At 36.0% G+C, this 17,719-nt stretch overlaps 2 protein-coding genes across 4 annotated transcripts in view; one reads left to right on the forward strand and one right to left on the reverse strand.

Annotated features, from left to right (window-relative positions):
* LOC150107205 (peroxisomal N(1)-acetyl-spermine/spermidine oxidase-like) overlaps positions 1 to 9,140 on the forward strand; it is a 172,978-nt gene extending 163,838 nt beyond the window's left edge. Inside the window, exon 4 of the mRNA XM_090391743.1 lies at positions 9,042 to 9,140. Coding sequence (XP_090247869.1) covers positions 9,042 to 9,104 — 63 coding nt within the window. The 3' untranslated portion in view covers positions 9,105 to 9,140. The remainder of the gene's footprint in view (positions 1 to 9,041) is intronic.
* Sec15 (exocyst complex component Sec15) overlaps positions 1 to 17,719 on the reverse strand; it is a 499,079-nt gene that overhangs the window by 2,672 nt on the left and 478,688 nt on the right. For all 3 annotated transcript variants that reach the window (XM_090391741.1, XM_090391739.1, XM_090391740.1), the window contains one exon: positions 9,327 to 9,439. In XM_090391741.1, coding sequence (XP_090247867.1) covers positions 9,327 to 9,439 — 113 coding nt within the window. The remainder of the gene's footprint in view (positions 1 to 9,326; positions 9,440 to 17,719) is intronic.

A 17,719-nucleotide genomic window follows, 5' to 3' on the forward strand; every position in this document is an offset into this window, starting at 1 on the left:
GTCATTTATGTTCCTTTTGTCTGATAGGAATTGTGCATCCTGTTTCCCCTGTATATGGTAGATTATAGGTGCAATAAATACGGTATACTCCAGCGTGGGCCAGTGGAGGAAGTTTTTGTGTTGGGTGGTGGTGGTAGGAGTTTGTGTGTATATATTGACCGGTGTGTGACAAATGCATCTAGAAATGGAAGTGTGTTCTGTTTTTCAATCTCAATTGTGAACTGCATGCATTTGTGTTATTTGTTTAGGTGGATAAGAAAATCGTCTAGTGGTCAGATCACGAAAACATCGTCAACGTATCTAAGCCAGACTTTGGGTTTTAAAGGAGAGGAATCTAGAACATGTTGCTCAAAATGTTCCACATGTGTTTCTGATATAGGAGGGGGAATGACCTACCAACTCCTCGAATTATCACCTACCAATTTCTTGGTTAGGTGTTAATTTGGGCTGTCTATACCTTCGACCAGAGTGGTGCGTTTTGTTTGTGTGTCTTTGGTAGACCGTAAATTCTCTGGGAACGAACGTAGTGCGGAAGTAATTTTTTGACTGTATCTTCAGGCCACGTAGTAATTGATTTAAGTAGTTTCTGTTTTCTTTTTTATTCTATTGGTTGGGTTGTAGTTAACAAGTTGGTATGTGCTATTGTTTGAGACTAGAAGATTCATTTTTTCTAAATAAATGATTCGGTTTAGAATAATGGTGCCACTTCTATTATCAGCTCTAGTTATTATAATGTTCAGATTTGATTTTAATGATTTCACCACTGTTAATTCGTGTTTCATTAAGATTTATATTTAAAATGTTGGCGGTTTCTAAATGTATTTTATCTGCTATGTTATTTGGGATCAATCTTAAGCCTCTTTCAATATTACAAATAAAATCCAGTTTGTTCATCAATCTGAATACTACAGCAAAATTTAGACCTTTGCTGAGTAGCGAGAGTTCATCTTTGTTTAAAGCGTGGTTGGATAGGTTAACTACGTTACTGTTACCTGCAGGCGATTCGTGGCTCCTGTTGTTTCTTGCTAATGTTCACTGTGAAGAAATTCGAATGTGTCCGTTGGATTTCTTGATCTTTTAGTCTATGAAATTTGGATATAAGATTTTCTTTTAGTTTGAAGGATATCGTTCGCAGTGTTGTCTGTAATCTTTTCAAGGATAATCCAAATATTTGCATTCAAGTAACTCGAAAGTTCAGATTTTACATTTTGTACCTAGTTTTGAGTAATGCTTTCTCCATGTGGTGGTATATTCGTTGTGCCTTTGTTGAGGTAAATTTTCTGTTTAGTTTGATGCAATTCGGAATGATATTGCTGTCCCTACAACATTTTAGAAATGCCACTCGATTGATCAAACCAGAAACATGAATCTTCAACTTACCATATTGATTGCATTGCTTGTGGGCCGAATCTCCATGAATTATCAGAATCCTTTCTTTTAGTGTTGCACGGTGATCAGCATTCATTTTAGAAATTATGGACTTTACAACCGTGTTATAAATAACTATTTTACTTTCCCGATGTTTTAACCTTCATATTAAGGTCATCGCCTGAAGTATATACAAGGACAAGCTGAGTTACATTTCACACAGTAAGCTAAAGAAACAATGATTTGATCACCAGCTATTCTACTGGCATGACCTCTAGTGAAAAAAAAATACAAATTAATTATTTATTTAGAAACTACATCAAAGCTAAATTCTCTTTAAGATAACATGAGAGAAACATTCGTTAGGATTCTGGATTATCTACAGTCCTGTTTATAGTTAACGCTTAAGGAGAAAGATTCTGATATGTGCTTTCCATATGCTTGGGATTTTTAGACCATCATTATTGAAGAATCTCACAGGCTTCCTTAAATTTGCATTCATACTATGTTTTGGTGTGATGTAAACAACTGGTGCTTTTTAGTCAATTCTATGTAAAGTGTTCAGGGCATGATCAGTAAGGCCAGCTTCACCATAGTTATTATATTTAATGTGTCGTTTATGTTCCTTTTGTCTGATAGGAATTGTGTGTCCTGTTTCCTCTATATATGGTAGATTTCAGGTATAATAAATACAGTATGAATGCAAATTTAACCTCTCCCTCCACTGCTCCAGGGTGGGCCAGTGGAGGGGGTGGGTCTTTGGATGAGTTGAGTAAGCTTTTTAATTTTGCAGGAGGTTTATAGATGGTTTGAGGTTGTATTTCTGTAGTATTCTGTTTATTTTATTTGATGTCCCTTTAATGTAAGGAATGGTTATAGTTTTATTGTAGTCTGGTTTATCTGTTTTTTATTGAGGTCTTGTAGAGAATTTTGCTAATATTGGTTTGGCTGTAACCATTTCTTAGAAAAGTATTGCTGATAATTTTAAATTCATCTTTCAGTGCTTAAAGAAACAAACAACACAAACTGTATGCGTTTGTGTTGTTTGTTTAAGTGGCTAAGAACACTAGACACTTTCCTTAGCCACCTAAACAAACAACACAAACAGTTCACAATTGAGATTGAAAAACAGAACACACTTCTGTTTCTAGATACACTTGTCACAAGTCTTTCTTTCACTGTTTACTGAAAACCAACACATACACATAAACTCCTACCATCATCCAACACAAAACTAGGTGTCATCAATACTCTAAAAATCATTAAAGATCTGTTCCAATCACTGAAAAATGAAATTAAAGTTATCAGCAATACTTTTCTAAAAAATGGTTATAGCCAAAACACTATTAACAAAATTCTCTAACAAGACCACCTCAATAAAAAACAAAGATAAACCAGACTACAATAAAACTATAACCATTCCTTACATTAAAGGGACATCAGATAAAATAAACAGAATACTACAGAAATACAACCTCATAGCCACCTTTAAACATCCTTCAAAATTAAAAAGCTTACTCAACTCATCCAAAGACCCACTCCCTCCATTGGCTCACCCTGGAGTATACCGTATTTATTGCACCTGTAATCTACCATATATAGGGTAAACAGGATGCACAATTCCTATCAGACAAAAGGAACATAAATGACACATTAAATATAATAACTATGGTGAAGCTGGCCTTTCTGATCATGCCCTGAACACTTTACATAGAATTAACTGGAAAAGCACCAGTTGTTTACATCACACCAAAACATGGTATGAATGCAAATTTAAGGAAGCCTGTGAGATTCTTATCAACCACCCCAATCTGAACAATAACGATGGTCTAAAAATCCCAAGCATTATGGAAAAACATATTCTACCCACAGAACCTTTCTCCCTAAGTGTTAACTATAAACAGGACTGTAGATAATCCAGAATCCTAAATCTAATATAACAATTGTAATGTTTTCTCTCATGTTATTTTAAATAGAATTTAGCTTTGATGTAGTTTCTAAATAATTAATTTGTAGTTTTATCTGTATTTTTTTTTTCACTAGAGGTCATGTCAGTAGCTTATTGTGTGAAATGTAACTTGTCCTTGTATATTTGTACATACTCCAGATGATGACCTTAATATGAAGGTCAAAATGTCAGGAAATTAAAATAGTTATTTATAACATGGTTGTAAAGTCCATAATTTCTAAAATGAATGCTGATCACCATGCAACACTAAAAGAAAGGAGTTGGTCCTTAGTGGAGTGGATAAAGGTAGTTATGCGGAGGTGGCTGTTCTTTCTGATGCCTCGATTCTTCCTTGTGCCTCAGATGCAGATGATGGTAAAAACATTACTAAAATCTTTTGGAGGGAAGGATAGATAATTTTTTTTTTTGCAGGAACGAAGGTTAGGCTGAATTCGTTAGTGTTTTAATGATACCACATTGTCGAGAGGAAGGGAACATGTGTGTGAATATATCTACCTGTGTGAAAAGGACAAGTTACCACGGTGTCTAAGGAAGGCTTAGATCCTACGGTGAAAGAGTAATGTGCCTGAGCCTTGAGGCCAAAAAAGGGAACACATCATCAGCATATTTTAGCCAGATAGGAGGATTGAGAAGAGGCTAAGTCAAGAACTTATTTTTCAGTCAATATTTAAGTGGTTAAAGATATTCTGGAGGTCTCTTTTGTTTTGCCTGCAATATCACAGAGTTTCGAAAAGAAGGAGAAGAGCAAGCAGTACTATCACCATATAAGCTGGAAATGGTGGCAGCCTGTGAAAATTACTGATGCACAGTAGAAGTGAGTGAGCAAAAGCACAGAACTTGGGTACTGACAGAGAGAGGTTAGAAGATAAAAAAGTTCTTAAAGGTAAGCTAAAATTTCTTAACCTAGTAATGCTGTGACCTCTAGTGTTATAACCAAGAAAGGAAATATACTGAATGATGATACAAATATTGGAATTAGTAACAAAGGCAAATAAGGTTGATCTCTGAGGCTAAGAAGTATCACCAAAGACTCAGTCTACACTATTCCCTTTTCAATTTCTAAATGCTTACCAATTTAAAGTACAATCAGGCTGAGATAAAAACTCCCACATGTTTACCAGAAATATCTGATTCTACTAAAAGAGTACATGGGATCATGGACCTCTTATATAATTTTTTTTTTCTTTATTCTGAAAGAAAAGAAAATTTCATTCCTAAATTACTCTCTCCACAAAACACTGGTCTTGCTTAGAAATGCTTGTGATATTTTTGTCATTTGCACATGTGGCCACCAGACTTTGCATTTGTTTATTTCTTACCATCTAAATGACCAACATACCCAGTTGATGAGTGGATGACATCTTCACTCTCCAGCTCTGGGTTTGATGAGACCACTACCACTTTTTTTCATGACTATGGTACTTTGTCAGGCTTTCAGCCTAAAAGAGTATCATTGGAGAATGACTATGCAGTTTTAACTTGGGAAATTGCAAAATGTGGAATTTTCTGTCATGAAAGGATTTTTGTGGAAAACAAGGCAAGTGATTATAATAAGCTTAGGAGGAAACTAGAAGCCGTAACAAAGCATTAAAACATGCCATGCAAGGGAAGAATGTTAGCAGTACATTGGGGATAGTTAAGAGGTATCTGGAAGAGGCAATATCATTAAGCAGAAAGTTACAAAAAAATAAGGAATTTTGGAGGATAAATAAAGAGGAAGATTACCAGCATGGTAAGAAAAGCAAAATCAGATTATGAGAAAAAACAAGCCAAAGGAAATCCCAAAGAGTTGGTTTGTTTTGTGGTAAGTAAGAAGAAGAATAACTAAAGAATTAGTGGTAATGAGGTGACATAAGCAGACAAAATAGTTGAGTTACTTAGTGACCACTTTGCAAAGGTATGTTACCAAAGTTGAGGATACTGCTATGGCAGGGACTAATGTGAGAACAGAAGTAGATGAATTGATTTTTTTTTTATTTAATGGCAAGGGAGATCTATGTCATGCTGCTTTCCTCTTATCATATTTCCTTTTATATACAGGTCTAAAACCTGTATATAAAAAACAAAAGAAACATTTCTTAGAAGTAAATAAGTAAAATAGCATAAACAGAAAAAACCAATGACTCAGTGTATGAAACAACATAAAAAGACACATAAAAATGGATTAAAATTTATAAAAACATATATATATGCAGTAAATTAATTAATATAAGATGGTAAGCATTACTGCTCTGTAAAAATAAACTCCAGGTCCCATTCGAATGTAGTGGAGTGGATTTGATGGACGTAAGTCCATCAATAGCACACTTACATAGACTCCTTCTGTACTACATGTCAATCATTTTTCCAAAACATGAGCTCGCTCAAGCTCATGTTTTGTCCTGTGAAGGAGTCCATGTAAGCGTGCTATTTCTTTCTGCACTAGCACCTCATCATCAATATTATTACTTTCAACCACTTCCTTCAAACTCTCATTTGTATTTCATGCACTATCATTCTCTGCTTCTGCTACATTCTCCATAACACTTTGACAATCCTGCCTCATATTCATGATATCAGTCACTTCATTCTTTCTCTCCTGACATGACTCATTTCTTATACTCGCTTATGAAACATTTCTGACAAATATTTTCTCCATTCTCGCTCTCATACCACAAACCATTCACGTTCAGCAACCAATATATTACATCGCACTAAATCTTGCACATTGATATTAGTCAACATTTTTCTCATATGCATTGCTGCCATAATGAAAAACGTTTCTGAAAGTATATCACGTAATAATAGTCAACTAAACAACACAGTCAAAAATAAATAAAATACCACCAATTATATATAACAATATCGCTAATATATACTAAAAAATAATGATTTATCTCAGCAACACATGTATGGCAGACGCTACTAAGGACAATGCTAGTCCTATAGAAAATGGCTATCAGGTTAATGTGGCAAAGTGTAAGGTTATGCATCTTTGGATGAAAAGATTACCAGCTGTTTATTACATGAAGGGAACTGTACTCTAGGAAAGTGATGAAGCTAGAGATTTGTGTGTGTGTGTGGGAAGGGGGGGGATGAAAGGGAGTTGAAGCTCAGAGGACATACTGCAGGAGTGGCTAAACAGCTCACAGGATTACTGTTTATTGAAGAGCACCCTGACAAGATTCCATTATGGAAGAGTGCATAGATCTGGTCATTTGGATGTCTTGGGGGATAAGGAACAGGTGGTGGTAGAAGATCCGCTGATGAGTGACCAAGATGGTTGTAAGTCTAGGGGATGATATTTATGAGAACAGATTGAAGTCTTGTGGGTTACACAAACTAGTTGATAGGTAGGAAAGAGGAGTATGCTAAAGTATATAAGTTACTTAAAGGTTTTTATACCACTGAATCATACAAAGGAAATTTTCATATTTCCTTTGTATGATTTTTCATCCCCTAGACTTACAACCATCAAAAGATGGTTGTAAGTCTAGGGGATGATATTTATGAGAACAGATTGAAGTCTTGTGGGTTACACAAACTAGTTGATAGGTAGGAAAGAGGAGTATGCTAAAGTATATAAGTTACTTAAAGGTTTTTATACCACTGAATCATACAAAGGAAATTTTCAGTACATGACTAGTGGGGGAAGGGGGAGGATGGAGAAAACTAGGGGATCATCCATGGAATTTGAGCAGAAGTATAGTAAGCAAGGATGTGAGGACTAGATTTTTTGCATGAAGAGTGACAAATGAGTGGAATAGGTTGCCAGAGTCAAGTGCTTTGGTGAACAAATTCAAAGTGAAGTAAAGTAATACGCCATGCAAAAAAAAAAATGTTGGCTGGTGTTTAGTGAAATGTTTAGGATCTCCCTTGACGAGTCTGCAGACTGCATGAATATACCCATGTAATAATAATAATATTATTATTATTATATATTATTATTATGATGACATTTAATCTGTTGATGGAATAAATGTCATCAACAGATTCAAAGTAATAATGGCTGAGGTTGTATAATTTAAAACAGTTGGTCTGTATTCAAGATATTCTAAATTAGAGGTTATCCAGAAAAGAAGAAAGTGGACTTCCTCACCATAGCATCTTTCATCTTTGTGTAGATCAAAATTTATCTTAAGATTAATGATAAATTAATAATTTTGTCACTTCATGTATCCAAGAGAGGTGGAGATCTAAATCTTTCTCAATTTAAGGATTCAATTCCTAATTTCAATGACTGATGCATCAAGCTATCTGAAATTTGTCAGAATAAATTGTAAGATCATCAGATCAAAGCTGTATCAGTACTACATAGTTTCCCCTTCTCATTAGAATATGAGATAAAAATTTTAGTTGCTTCGTTCCCTACCACAAGTAGTGTTTGCATGATTTATATATGCACTCATCTGATGATGCCATGATAACAATAGCGAAACTAGTATTGTTATCATGGCATTATGATAACAATAGCAAAACCAGTATTAATTATTATACCTCCAGCATGTGTGTCTCATTGCTACTAAATCCAAGATGGGCAATAGCCTTGGTTCATTTTAGATTTAGCAACCCAACACTATAATATCTGGACCCTCCCTAATATTCTGATAAGCTACTTAAGAGCTTTGATCTTATTAGCCCATCATGCATGCCTTTGATCTCTCTCCTATGCGAGCTTGTAGTATGGCAGCTACATTGCAGGGTCTATCTAAAAAATGATAAAATCCATTTCACTGATATTAAAAAAAAACTATCAAAGAATGCAAGATTATTTTTGAAAATGTTTCCTTTAAATAAAAAGAGGTTTCTATGTTCTCTGGATGAGACATGCATAACCTTCTGTCAAGATATCATTAGAAGAATGAAGAAGTTTTTCACATATCGTAATTGGAGAAAAAGAGTTTTATTATTTTTAGAATAAAACAACAGGAGTGATCTGGTAATAAGTATTGCTTAATAATTATACCTGGCGAATGTTCTCCTCAGTTTTTATTATTAAATTTTTTTTACTATCTATTTTTTTATTAAATTATTTAGTCCATTCTCCAGTAAGATTGACATTATCATTGAGTGTTTTTATTATTATTTGATGCCTCCAGGGAGTCCAAGGACTCATTGAGAGAGGGCACCTGCTCTACAACTCTGTCTCCACCATTCAATCACCAACGGTATCTACTGCTGACCATGGCTGGTATTTTCACAAACATCCATGCCCATGGCGGGATTTGAACCCACAGCCTTTTGGCTGAAGAGCAGATACACTATCCACTCGGTCAACCAGGATCGGCAAAAATTATCCAGGTCCACTGAGATTTGAACACTGATCACTGGATTCAGTCCTAACCATTACACCATCTGACCACACACACAAAGCATACCAATACATTACAGTTTTTCTTTTGAAATTCTATTGTTAATAATGCCAATTGGAAACTCAGAATGGAAAGTTCTGAGATGCATTTTTTGAATGCTTATTTTTTTTTAAGAATTCCTTTAAAAACTATATTTCTTAAGTAAAAAAAAAAATCAATGTCATCAGAATTTAAAAATGGAACATAGAAGATAGGATTTATTTTTAATGTTTTCAATTTTATATAATAATAATTATTATTATTCTCCAACTACTACCATCAACACAGCCAAAATGCTTGATAGCCACTGCTTCAAATAATATATGCAAAATAAAAAACAAATGTTTATTAAAACACGGTTATATATCTTCTAGGAATCTCTACAGCTCATTCACAAGAATATCAAGAATGTTTACCCTTTGGTTGAAAAGTCGTGAATTTCAAATCTGACTGATAATGCAAGGAACCATTACAAGGTTTTTTTAATCAGAGATGAGTTAGTTGGGCTCATCTTAGGCTGGAAGAGATGAAGTAATAAAGAAGAAACAAGAAGATTTCAACACTTATTATAAGCATTCTGAGCATTTCAGTGTTTTTATGACATCAGAAATTTAATATTTATCCCCAGGATATCAAAATAAATAAGAACACAAACTTACTTATCTAGAAGAGTAATGGCAGTTTGTGGCTTGACTCTGAGATATTTTCCTGTTTCTTTACCATAATCACAAAAGTAGGTAGACCAGTCTTCATTTAGAAAGAGATCCAATAACTGGAAGGCCAATAATTGCAATTTGTTGCTTTGCATTATATTAATATTGTTTGATTATTTATTATATAATCATTTATTTAATTCAGTACCAGAATCAACACACAACAATGGTAATTTTATATCAAATGATAAACATCAGACAAGAAAATGTAATCTGAAAAACACCTGCTGTATAAACAAAAGGCAATTTGTTCTTATTAGAAGCTAACAGACAAGACATTTAAATATGCAGATATTTGCCACTTTTAAATAAGGAGACTGAGGATCAAGAATGGGTTGCTCAACAATTAAAGCTGGGGGCAGTTAAAATGTTTAATGCCATGGATGACTCGTTTTGATACCATGCCATGGTAAGGCATTATATTTAAGAAGTTGCTGAGCATGTCCCATTCTGAAGAGGAATAATTCTCAGAAAATAATGGTGCACAGAAATAGCTTTATAATAATTTTGTAAATAAGTTCTAGATGGAGCTTGCATTTAAAGTAAATAAAAAGGACTGGCTATTAAAAAAGAGGCTTTGACATTAGTTCCAATGAGTAGAGAGAAAGCCTAGTAATGATTGAGCAGTCTTTAACAATTTCTTCATTAGGTTTAGGAGATTTGAATCTGTGTGCAGGATGAAAGTTTTTCTCCATTTTCCTGGAGAAAAACTTGCAACCTGTGTGTGAGATCAGCTAATTCGCCTTCAGCTGAAAAGTCTGCACAAAGATTCTTCTCATCATCATTTGAGAACCGAACTCAAATCTTTCCAATTGGAGAGCATGCTGTTCTATCATTTTCCAATTGCACTACACTTAAAAAAATGAATCAAAAACCAACATCAAGACTTTTGCGATCATCACAGGGGAAAGTTATTATTTTTAATGATAATCTCACTCATGGTAGGGATGGCCTAAGGATTAAATAAGTAGAATTATCCAGATCATCTAATCCACTGGATTAGATGATCTGGATACTTTATTAGATAAAATTAGATAGACTAATAAAAGGCAAATGTATAGACACTTGGGCAGTGGCCAGGATGCCGAGGAATGTATTCCTGCAAGCCCTCCGGTCAACTTACAAAACTTTCATTGCTTCTACATTCGGCTTTGAAATAATGCTGGATCTAATATCCACTTCACTTATGTAAATTTGCATCACTAAACTGAAACCTTTTAGCTCTTTATTTTAGTAATAAAGTAACATAATAAAAAAATTAGCCACTGAATTAAAATTAGAAGAATTTCTATACAGAATTGTGGACAGATAAATATTTTAAAACAGATAACTGGGAAACATTTAATGAAAAGGAAATAAGGAAGAATTAGAAATCAGCCTGAAAAAAAAAAACAAGAAAAATCACCTGGAGAAGATAAGTTAGGTTCAGAATTATATAAGTATGCAGGAATAAGGTTCAAAGAGAGATTCTTATTATTTTTAAATAAAATCTATTCAACAAGTAACCAACCAATAGAATGAAAAAAAAAAAAAAGGAATAGGATCCCTATCTTTAAAAAAGGTAGTAGAGATGACCCTATGCAGTCTTATGCAGCCACTGAAGGAGGCAAGCTAGCCTCAATAGGTGCCGGTCCCAAGCCCGGATAAATGGCAAGGGGTGATGTCAGGAAGGGCATCCGGTCGTAAAACTTCACTGCCAGCTCTAGCTATGATATGAGTCAAAGAGAAAATGATACAAGGGCTAGGGCGTACCCCTTAAGTGACGCGCAGCCACATCATCTTACAGCTGCGAGAAGTGGACGAGGGCTACTGCATCAAGGGTGGGTGCAGTTAAAGAAGAGAGTTCAGCAGGCGGAGAGGATGTTGCGAGTAAGAACACTGAATGTTGGAAGCATGACTGGAAGGGAAAGAGGTGGCAGACATGATGAGGAAGTTGCATATTTTATGTGTACAGGAGACAAGGTCGAAGGGGTGGGGGAAGGCAAAGGAACTGGGAGATGTATATAAATTGTTCTACTCTGGAGCGAATAACGAGGGAAGAAATGATGTAGGAATTGTGGTGTGTATCAGAATGAAGGGCGAAGTACTGGAAGTAGGTAGAAGGAATGACAGGATCATGCAAATGAAATTGGGTCTTGGAGAAGAGCGGGTGGTCGTATTATGTGTATATGCCCCGCAAGTTGGCTGTACAGCAGAGGAGAAAGATGAGTTCTGGAACGTGTTAGATGAAGAAATGAGGGAACTGAAAAAAAACGAGGTGGTGATTGTCGGAGGAGACTTGAATGGACACATAGGGAGACAGAATAGAGACTGTGAAAGGGTGCATGGTAGCTACGGAGTGGGAATGATGAACCAGGAAGGAGAGAGGACTTTGCAGTAGCGTTTGATCTCGCAATTGTGAACTCGTTTTTCTACAAGAGGGAAGAACATTTGATAACATTTAGGAGCGGTAACAACAGTTCACAAATTGACTACATTTTGACTAGAAGAAAACATCTTAAGGTTGTGACAAATTGTAAAGTAATTCCAACAGATCAAGTGGCACAGCAATACCGAATGCTGTGCGCAGACTTTAAAATAAGATCGAACATAAGAATCTCTGGAAGCCATGGGATGAAGACAATTAAGTGGTTTCGCTTAAAAGAAGAGAGTGTGAGGAATTGTTTTAGGGAGAGGGTGTTAGAGAGGATTTCGGATGGACTGGAAAGTGTACAAGATTGGTGGAAACATAATTCAAAAGTAATCCTGAGCTGTGCAATTGAGGTGCTTGGTGAGACATCTGGAAAGATTAGAGAGCAGAAGGAGGGTTGGTGGTGGAATAATAATGTACAAGTGGCAGTGACAGCTAAGAGGAAGGCAGAGCAGAAGTGGGATGAGTCAAGAGTGGAAGAGGACAGAGAGGTGTACAGAGAGAGAAAGCAAGAAGTCAAGAGAGTTGTGGCACAGGCAAAGGCCATGGCATATCAAGATCTGTATGATCAAATAGAAACAAAGGAAGGACAGAGAAAAATTTACCAACTAGCGAAATGTAGAAATAAAGCAGCAAAGGACATCTTACATGTGAGGCAGATCAAAGACGCTGAAGGAAGAGTATTATGGAGGGATGTGGACATAAGAAACAGATGGAGAATATACTTTGAGGGACTTTTAAATGAGGAAAATGCAAGAACTCACAGAGAAGATGGGCAGCCTTCTAAGGGAATGGTGCAGAACATCAGTAGAGTGGAAGTGACGGAGGCCATGAAGAGGATGAGGAATGGAAAATCGGCAGGCACTGGGGGAAGAGGGAATTGACCTGCTGCGGGACCTGTTCATGAAAGTTTGCCAACAGGAAAATATACCCGAGGAATGGAGGGAGAGTACTCTTGTCCCCATCTACAAGGGTAAAGGGGATGCACAAGACTGTAAAAATTACAGAGGAATAAAGTTGATGTCCAACACAATGAAAATCCTAGAAAGGGGTCTTGATGGAAGATTGAGGAAGGAGGTGGAGATTGCAAAGGAACAATTTGGCTTCATGCCTGGTAAATCAACAACAGATGCTATCTCTGGGTTACGGCAGATGATGGAAAAGTTTCAAGAGAAACAACCAGAGCTAAATCTGGCATTTATTGATCTGGAGAAAGCATATGATAGAGTGCCAAGGCAAGAAGTCTGGCGGTGTCTGAGGGAGAAGAAGGTTCCGGAGAAATATGTTGGGTTGGTGTGGGAGATGTACAGAAATGTGAAGACAAGTGTTCGGACCTGTCTGGGACAGACAAAAAGTTTTCAAGTAACAGTTGGCTTGCATCAAGGGTCAGCATTAAGTCCGTTTCTGTTTAACATTGTGATGGAGGTGGTGACGGAGGAGGTGAGAGAAGATGCACCTTGGACAATGTTGTATGCAGATGACATCTTGCTGTGTGTAGATTCAAGAGAAGAAGCGGGAACTAAACTGGAAAGATGGAGAAAAGTACTGGAAGAGAGAGGTATGAGACTGAGCAGAAGTAAGACAGAGTATATGTGTTGCACAGTGGGCGGCGGCCAGGAGACAGACCTGGAGCTGGAAGGAAATGCCATCAGGAAGGTGAGGGACTTTAGATACTTAGGTTCAACAGTGGAAGAAGATGGAGGAGCTGAGAAGGAAGTGGGATGCAGGATACAAGCAGGTTGGAGGAACTGGAGGGAGATGACTGGAGTGTTATGTGATAAGAGGGTGCCGATCAATCTGAAAAGCAAAATCTATAGGACAGTAGTGAGGCCAGCTATGAGGTATGCTATAGAAACTGCGGCCCTGAGGAAAAATAACATCGGCAGGATGGAAGTAGCAGAGATGAGAATGCTTAGGTGGATGTGCAGTGTGACCAGAAAGGATCGTCTAAGAAATGACTATGTGAGGGGAACAGTGAAAGTTACGAACTTAGGAGCGAAGATACAGGAGGCAAGGTTTAGATGGTTTGGTCATGTGATGAGGAGGGAGGACGAATATGTGGGAAGAAGGGTCATGTGCAGATAGATGTGCAAGGAAGCGTGGGCGGCCAAAGAAGAGATGGAGGGATGTGGAGGAGGAGACTCATCATCAACAGTGACCCCACTTAAGTGGGAGAAGCTGCAGAAGAAAAAAAGAAAGATGACCCTAAAAATTATAGAGGTATAAGTATTCTAAATCAATATTATATAATATATGTAGCAGAATTTTAAATAGACTTGTATAGACCTGGCCTTTTGCCTAAAATTAATAATAGAGAAAAGAAGAGAATACAATTTAGAAACATATATTACATTTATTGAATTTGAAACAGCATTTGATCAAGTTAAAAAAGAAATATTTTATTTAACATATTAAAAGAAAGACAAATACCAAATCATATTTTAAAAGATATATGTATATATGAAAATAATCAAATACAAATAAGATTAAATTATGAACTATCATATCCAAGAGAGAGATAAACCAAGGAGTCCGAAAGGGATGTCCCTTTTCAGCAACTCATCTAAATGAAATAAAAATTTCCATCAAGGTATTAAGCTTTCTCCTGTTGTGAACTTAAACACTCTCCTTTTTGCTGATGAAGATAACTTACAGAAAGATATTTTAAATTTAAATGAAATAGCCAAAGATTGTGGAATGATAATATCAACAGAAAAATCAAAAACAATGGCCTTTAAAGGACAAGATCCAATTTAATTACATATGAAAATTATTATTATTATGTGACACCTCCAGGGAGTCCAAAGACTTGTCGAGGGAAAGAGTGTGATAACAGCATCGAACGATTGATCCCGTCCAACTACTAACCGCGCTCAAACTTGCTTAAGCCATTAGTAGCAGAGGCAGTACCAATCGACCAACCTTTGCTGGCTAAGGATAAAGATATAAACCTAAACATTGCAAATTATTTAAAAATAAACGGTGTAATATTTAAACCTAACCTAGTTCAAAAGCAAACCAGACTAAAAGTATACAGAGTAGTCCTACCAGTTCTATTTCATTATTATTATTATTAAGGGCAACTCCAAGGAGTCAGACTCATCAAGGGAGGCCCTAACTTCATGTCAAAAAAACTATTCAACATTCACACAGTATCTATCATACTTTGCCTTGAACTCATTCACTGTCATAGCACCCACAACAGACTCTGGCAGCTTATTCCATCATTCACCACTCTAAAAGTAAAAAAACCCAGCTCTAACACCCTTACTAACTACACTCTTGCCCGGTTTCCAAGGATGGCCCCTAGTCCTCCCACCACCGGTCCTATTCTCAAAAATATCTTCTGGATTAATCTTATAGAAACCCTTCAGTAATTTGAATGTCTCAATCATATCTCCCTTCCTCTGCCTATCAACCAATCTCTGCAACCCACAAATCCTCAACCTGTTCTCATAAGGTTCATTCCATAGACCTGCTATCATCTTGGTCACTCGCCTCTGGATCCTCTCCACCTCCTCCCCATCCATAAGAAACCCTGGCACCCAAATCTGGGCACAGTAGTCAAGATGGAGTCTTATCAAGGCTCCATACAGAGGAACAATAACTTGCTTGTCTCTGCTCGTCAAAGTATTCTTCAGTAACCAAATGATTTGATGAGCTAATTTAGCTACTTTTGCAACATGCCCATGTGCCCCCCTAAACTTCAACTCTCTGGCCTCGTCAATCTCCTGGAGTACAGTTCCACCAATGTAGTATACTCAGTTGTGAGCTATAAGGGACTCACCTGAGCCCTTTGTTAAATTTTTCTCAAATTTGCGAGCCCCTTGTTCTTCTTGTTTACTTTTTTTTTCAAAAAATAAAAAATAAAAAATTTTAAATATATTAAGCGAAAAACTCATACGGTAACCTAACAAAGTGATTTTATTAAATGAAATATTATAGTTACGTTATAGTTCGCCCACCGTTTGTAGATCTCTCCTTGGCATTTTGCCAAGAATAGTTGATTCATGCTGAAGGGGAGAAAGAAATGAAGGATGTACGAATTGGTCGTCAACATCTGTCGCTGTACTAGTACTGGCTTGATTTTTGTTGTCGCTTTTTTGCATTATTTTTTATTATTCATTTGTATGATGGATCCAGTGCAGTCAAAGTTCTGTTGTTAAACGTTTCAGTAGCTCTTGCAAAAGAATATTGAATAATGTGCTGACATTCTGCAAAAAAAGAATCGTCTCCTTGTTCCCCTTTCTGAAGTCATAAAACGTGCAAGTACGGGCGTATCGGGGTCGACTGTTAAAAGAATTCTTAGGGAATCAAAAGGTGAAGGTAAGCCAAAATTTAAAATTCGTAAAAAAAAAAGCACCAGAGTAAAGAAAACCATCGAAACCGTAGCTTTGAATGATTTTGATGTAGACGTTATAAGAAGAACTATTCACGAATTTTACGTGGTCGAGAAAAAATTAATTTTCCTTGGAAAAGAGAAATTTTAAGGAAAATACTTCATGAAATCGGATTTTGTTTTAAAAAGTCCCAGAATAAAAGGAAACTTACCATGGAGCGAAGTGACATTGTTTTATCTAGAACACAGTATTTGAGAGCAATAAGACGTTTCAGGGAGGAAAAAAAACGATTGTGTATCTAGATGAAGCTTGGATTGATAGTAATTTAAATTATGGAAAATGTTGGCAGTCTAAAGAAGAATGTGGAGCGTACAAACTGGAAATGCCTCACGGCACATAATAATTTCATGTGTGGGTGGAGAAATAGGTTTTTTACTGAATTCAAACTTACTATACAAAACCAATTACTATAGGCAAATGAATTCTACAATCTTCGAAAAGTGGGCAGAAGAAAAACTGATTGCAAACCTTCCTAAAAATGCTGTTGTTATAATTGATAACGCTTCATATCACTCTATTCGATCAAACAAAGTTCCAAATTGATCTAATAAGAAGCAAGTTCTTATGGATTGGCTCTCTGCAAATAACATTTCTCATTCTCCAGATATGCGAAAAATTGATTTGCTTAATTTGGTCAAAAGAAACTCGCCAACAACTAAACTATTAAATTCGACATGATGCTCAAAGAGCATGGATTTCTAGCTTTGAGGCTACCACCATATCATTGCGATATTAATACTATTGAGTATGTTTGAGCAGAAGTGAAAAGTTTCATTCGCCATCGCAACGTAACTGGAGATATTGACATGTCGAAACTTTTTAAGCTTTCAGAACAGGCAATTGAAAGTATTACAGTTCAAAACTGGGAAAAAATATTGCTTTCATGTCACCTCATTGGAAAATATGTATTGGGACAGAGATGGAATTATCGAAGAATTATGCGAACCTTTGGTGATCAGTTTAAGTGAAAGTGATGGTAATTCGGACACCGATTCAGATGACTATGAAGATTAAAAGGATTTGATAATGGTATTTTTTTCCAAACTTTTTTTGCATGGGTTTGTTAAAAGAGTCACAACAAGTCATCAATAATTAATCGGTTTAGGACATTAAAGTGTCTCAGTTCTCTCAACTGTAAGTTTAGAATATCTAAGTTCATTTGAAAAAATTTCTGTTTTTCTGTATAATTATTTTTGTTTTATAGAAAACTTTCTTAAAAATAAACTTAGTTAAATTTTTGTTTTTTGCTATACCTTTTTTAATTTTGTTAATACTCTACGTACATTTTCCAACTGTTATACAAGCAAAATAGTTACACTTTAAAAACTACAATGTTCGTAAAAGAAAAGCTAAATTTTCCAACAAACACATCTCAGAAGACAGATTGATTATCCTATTATCGGAATGGATTCTCCTTTTTCTGACTTGGGCAGAAGTGTCGCGGGACCTCTAATTGGTGGGCGAACTATACCACAATTTTACAAATAAGAATTCACTTTTGGTAATCGCATATAAAAAATTCGGACTAT

This window comes from Typopeltis vanoorti, chromosome 4 (genome assembly GCF_054136105.1).
Source record: "Typopeltis vanoorti isolate ZY-2024b chromosome 4, IOZ_Tvanoo_1.0, whole genome shotgun sequence".
NCBI lineage: Eukaryota > Metazoa > Arthropoda > Arachnida > Uropygi > Thelyphonidae > Typopeltis > Typopeltis vanoorti.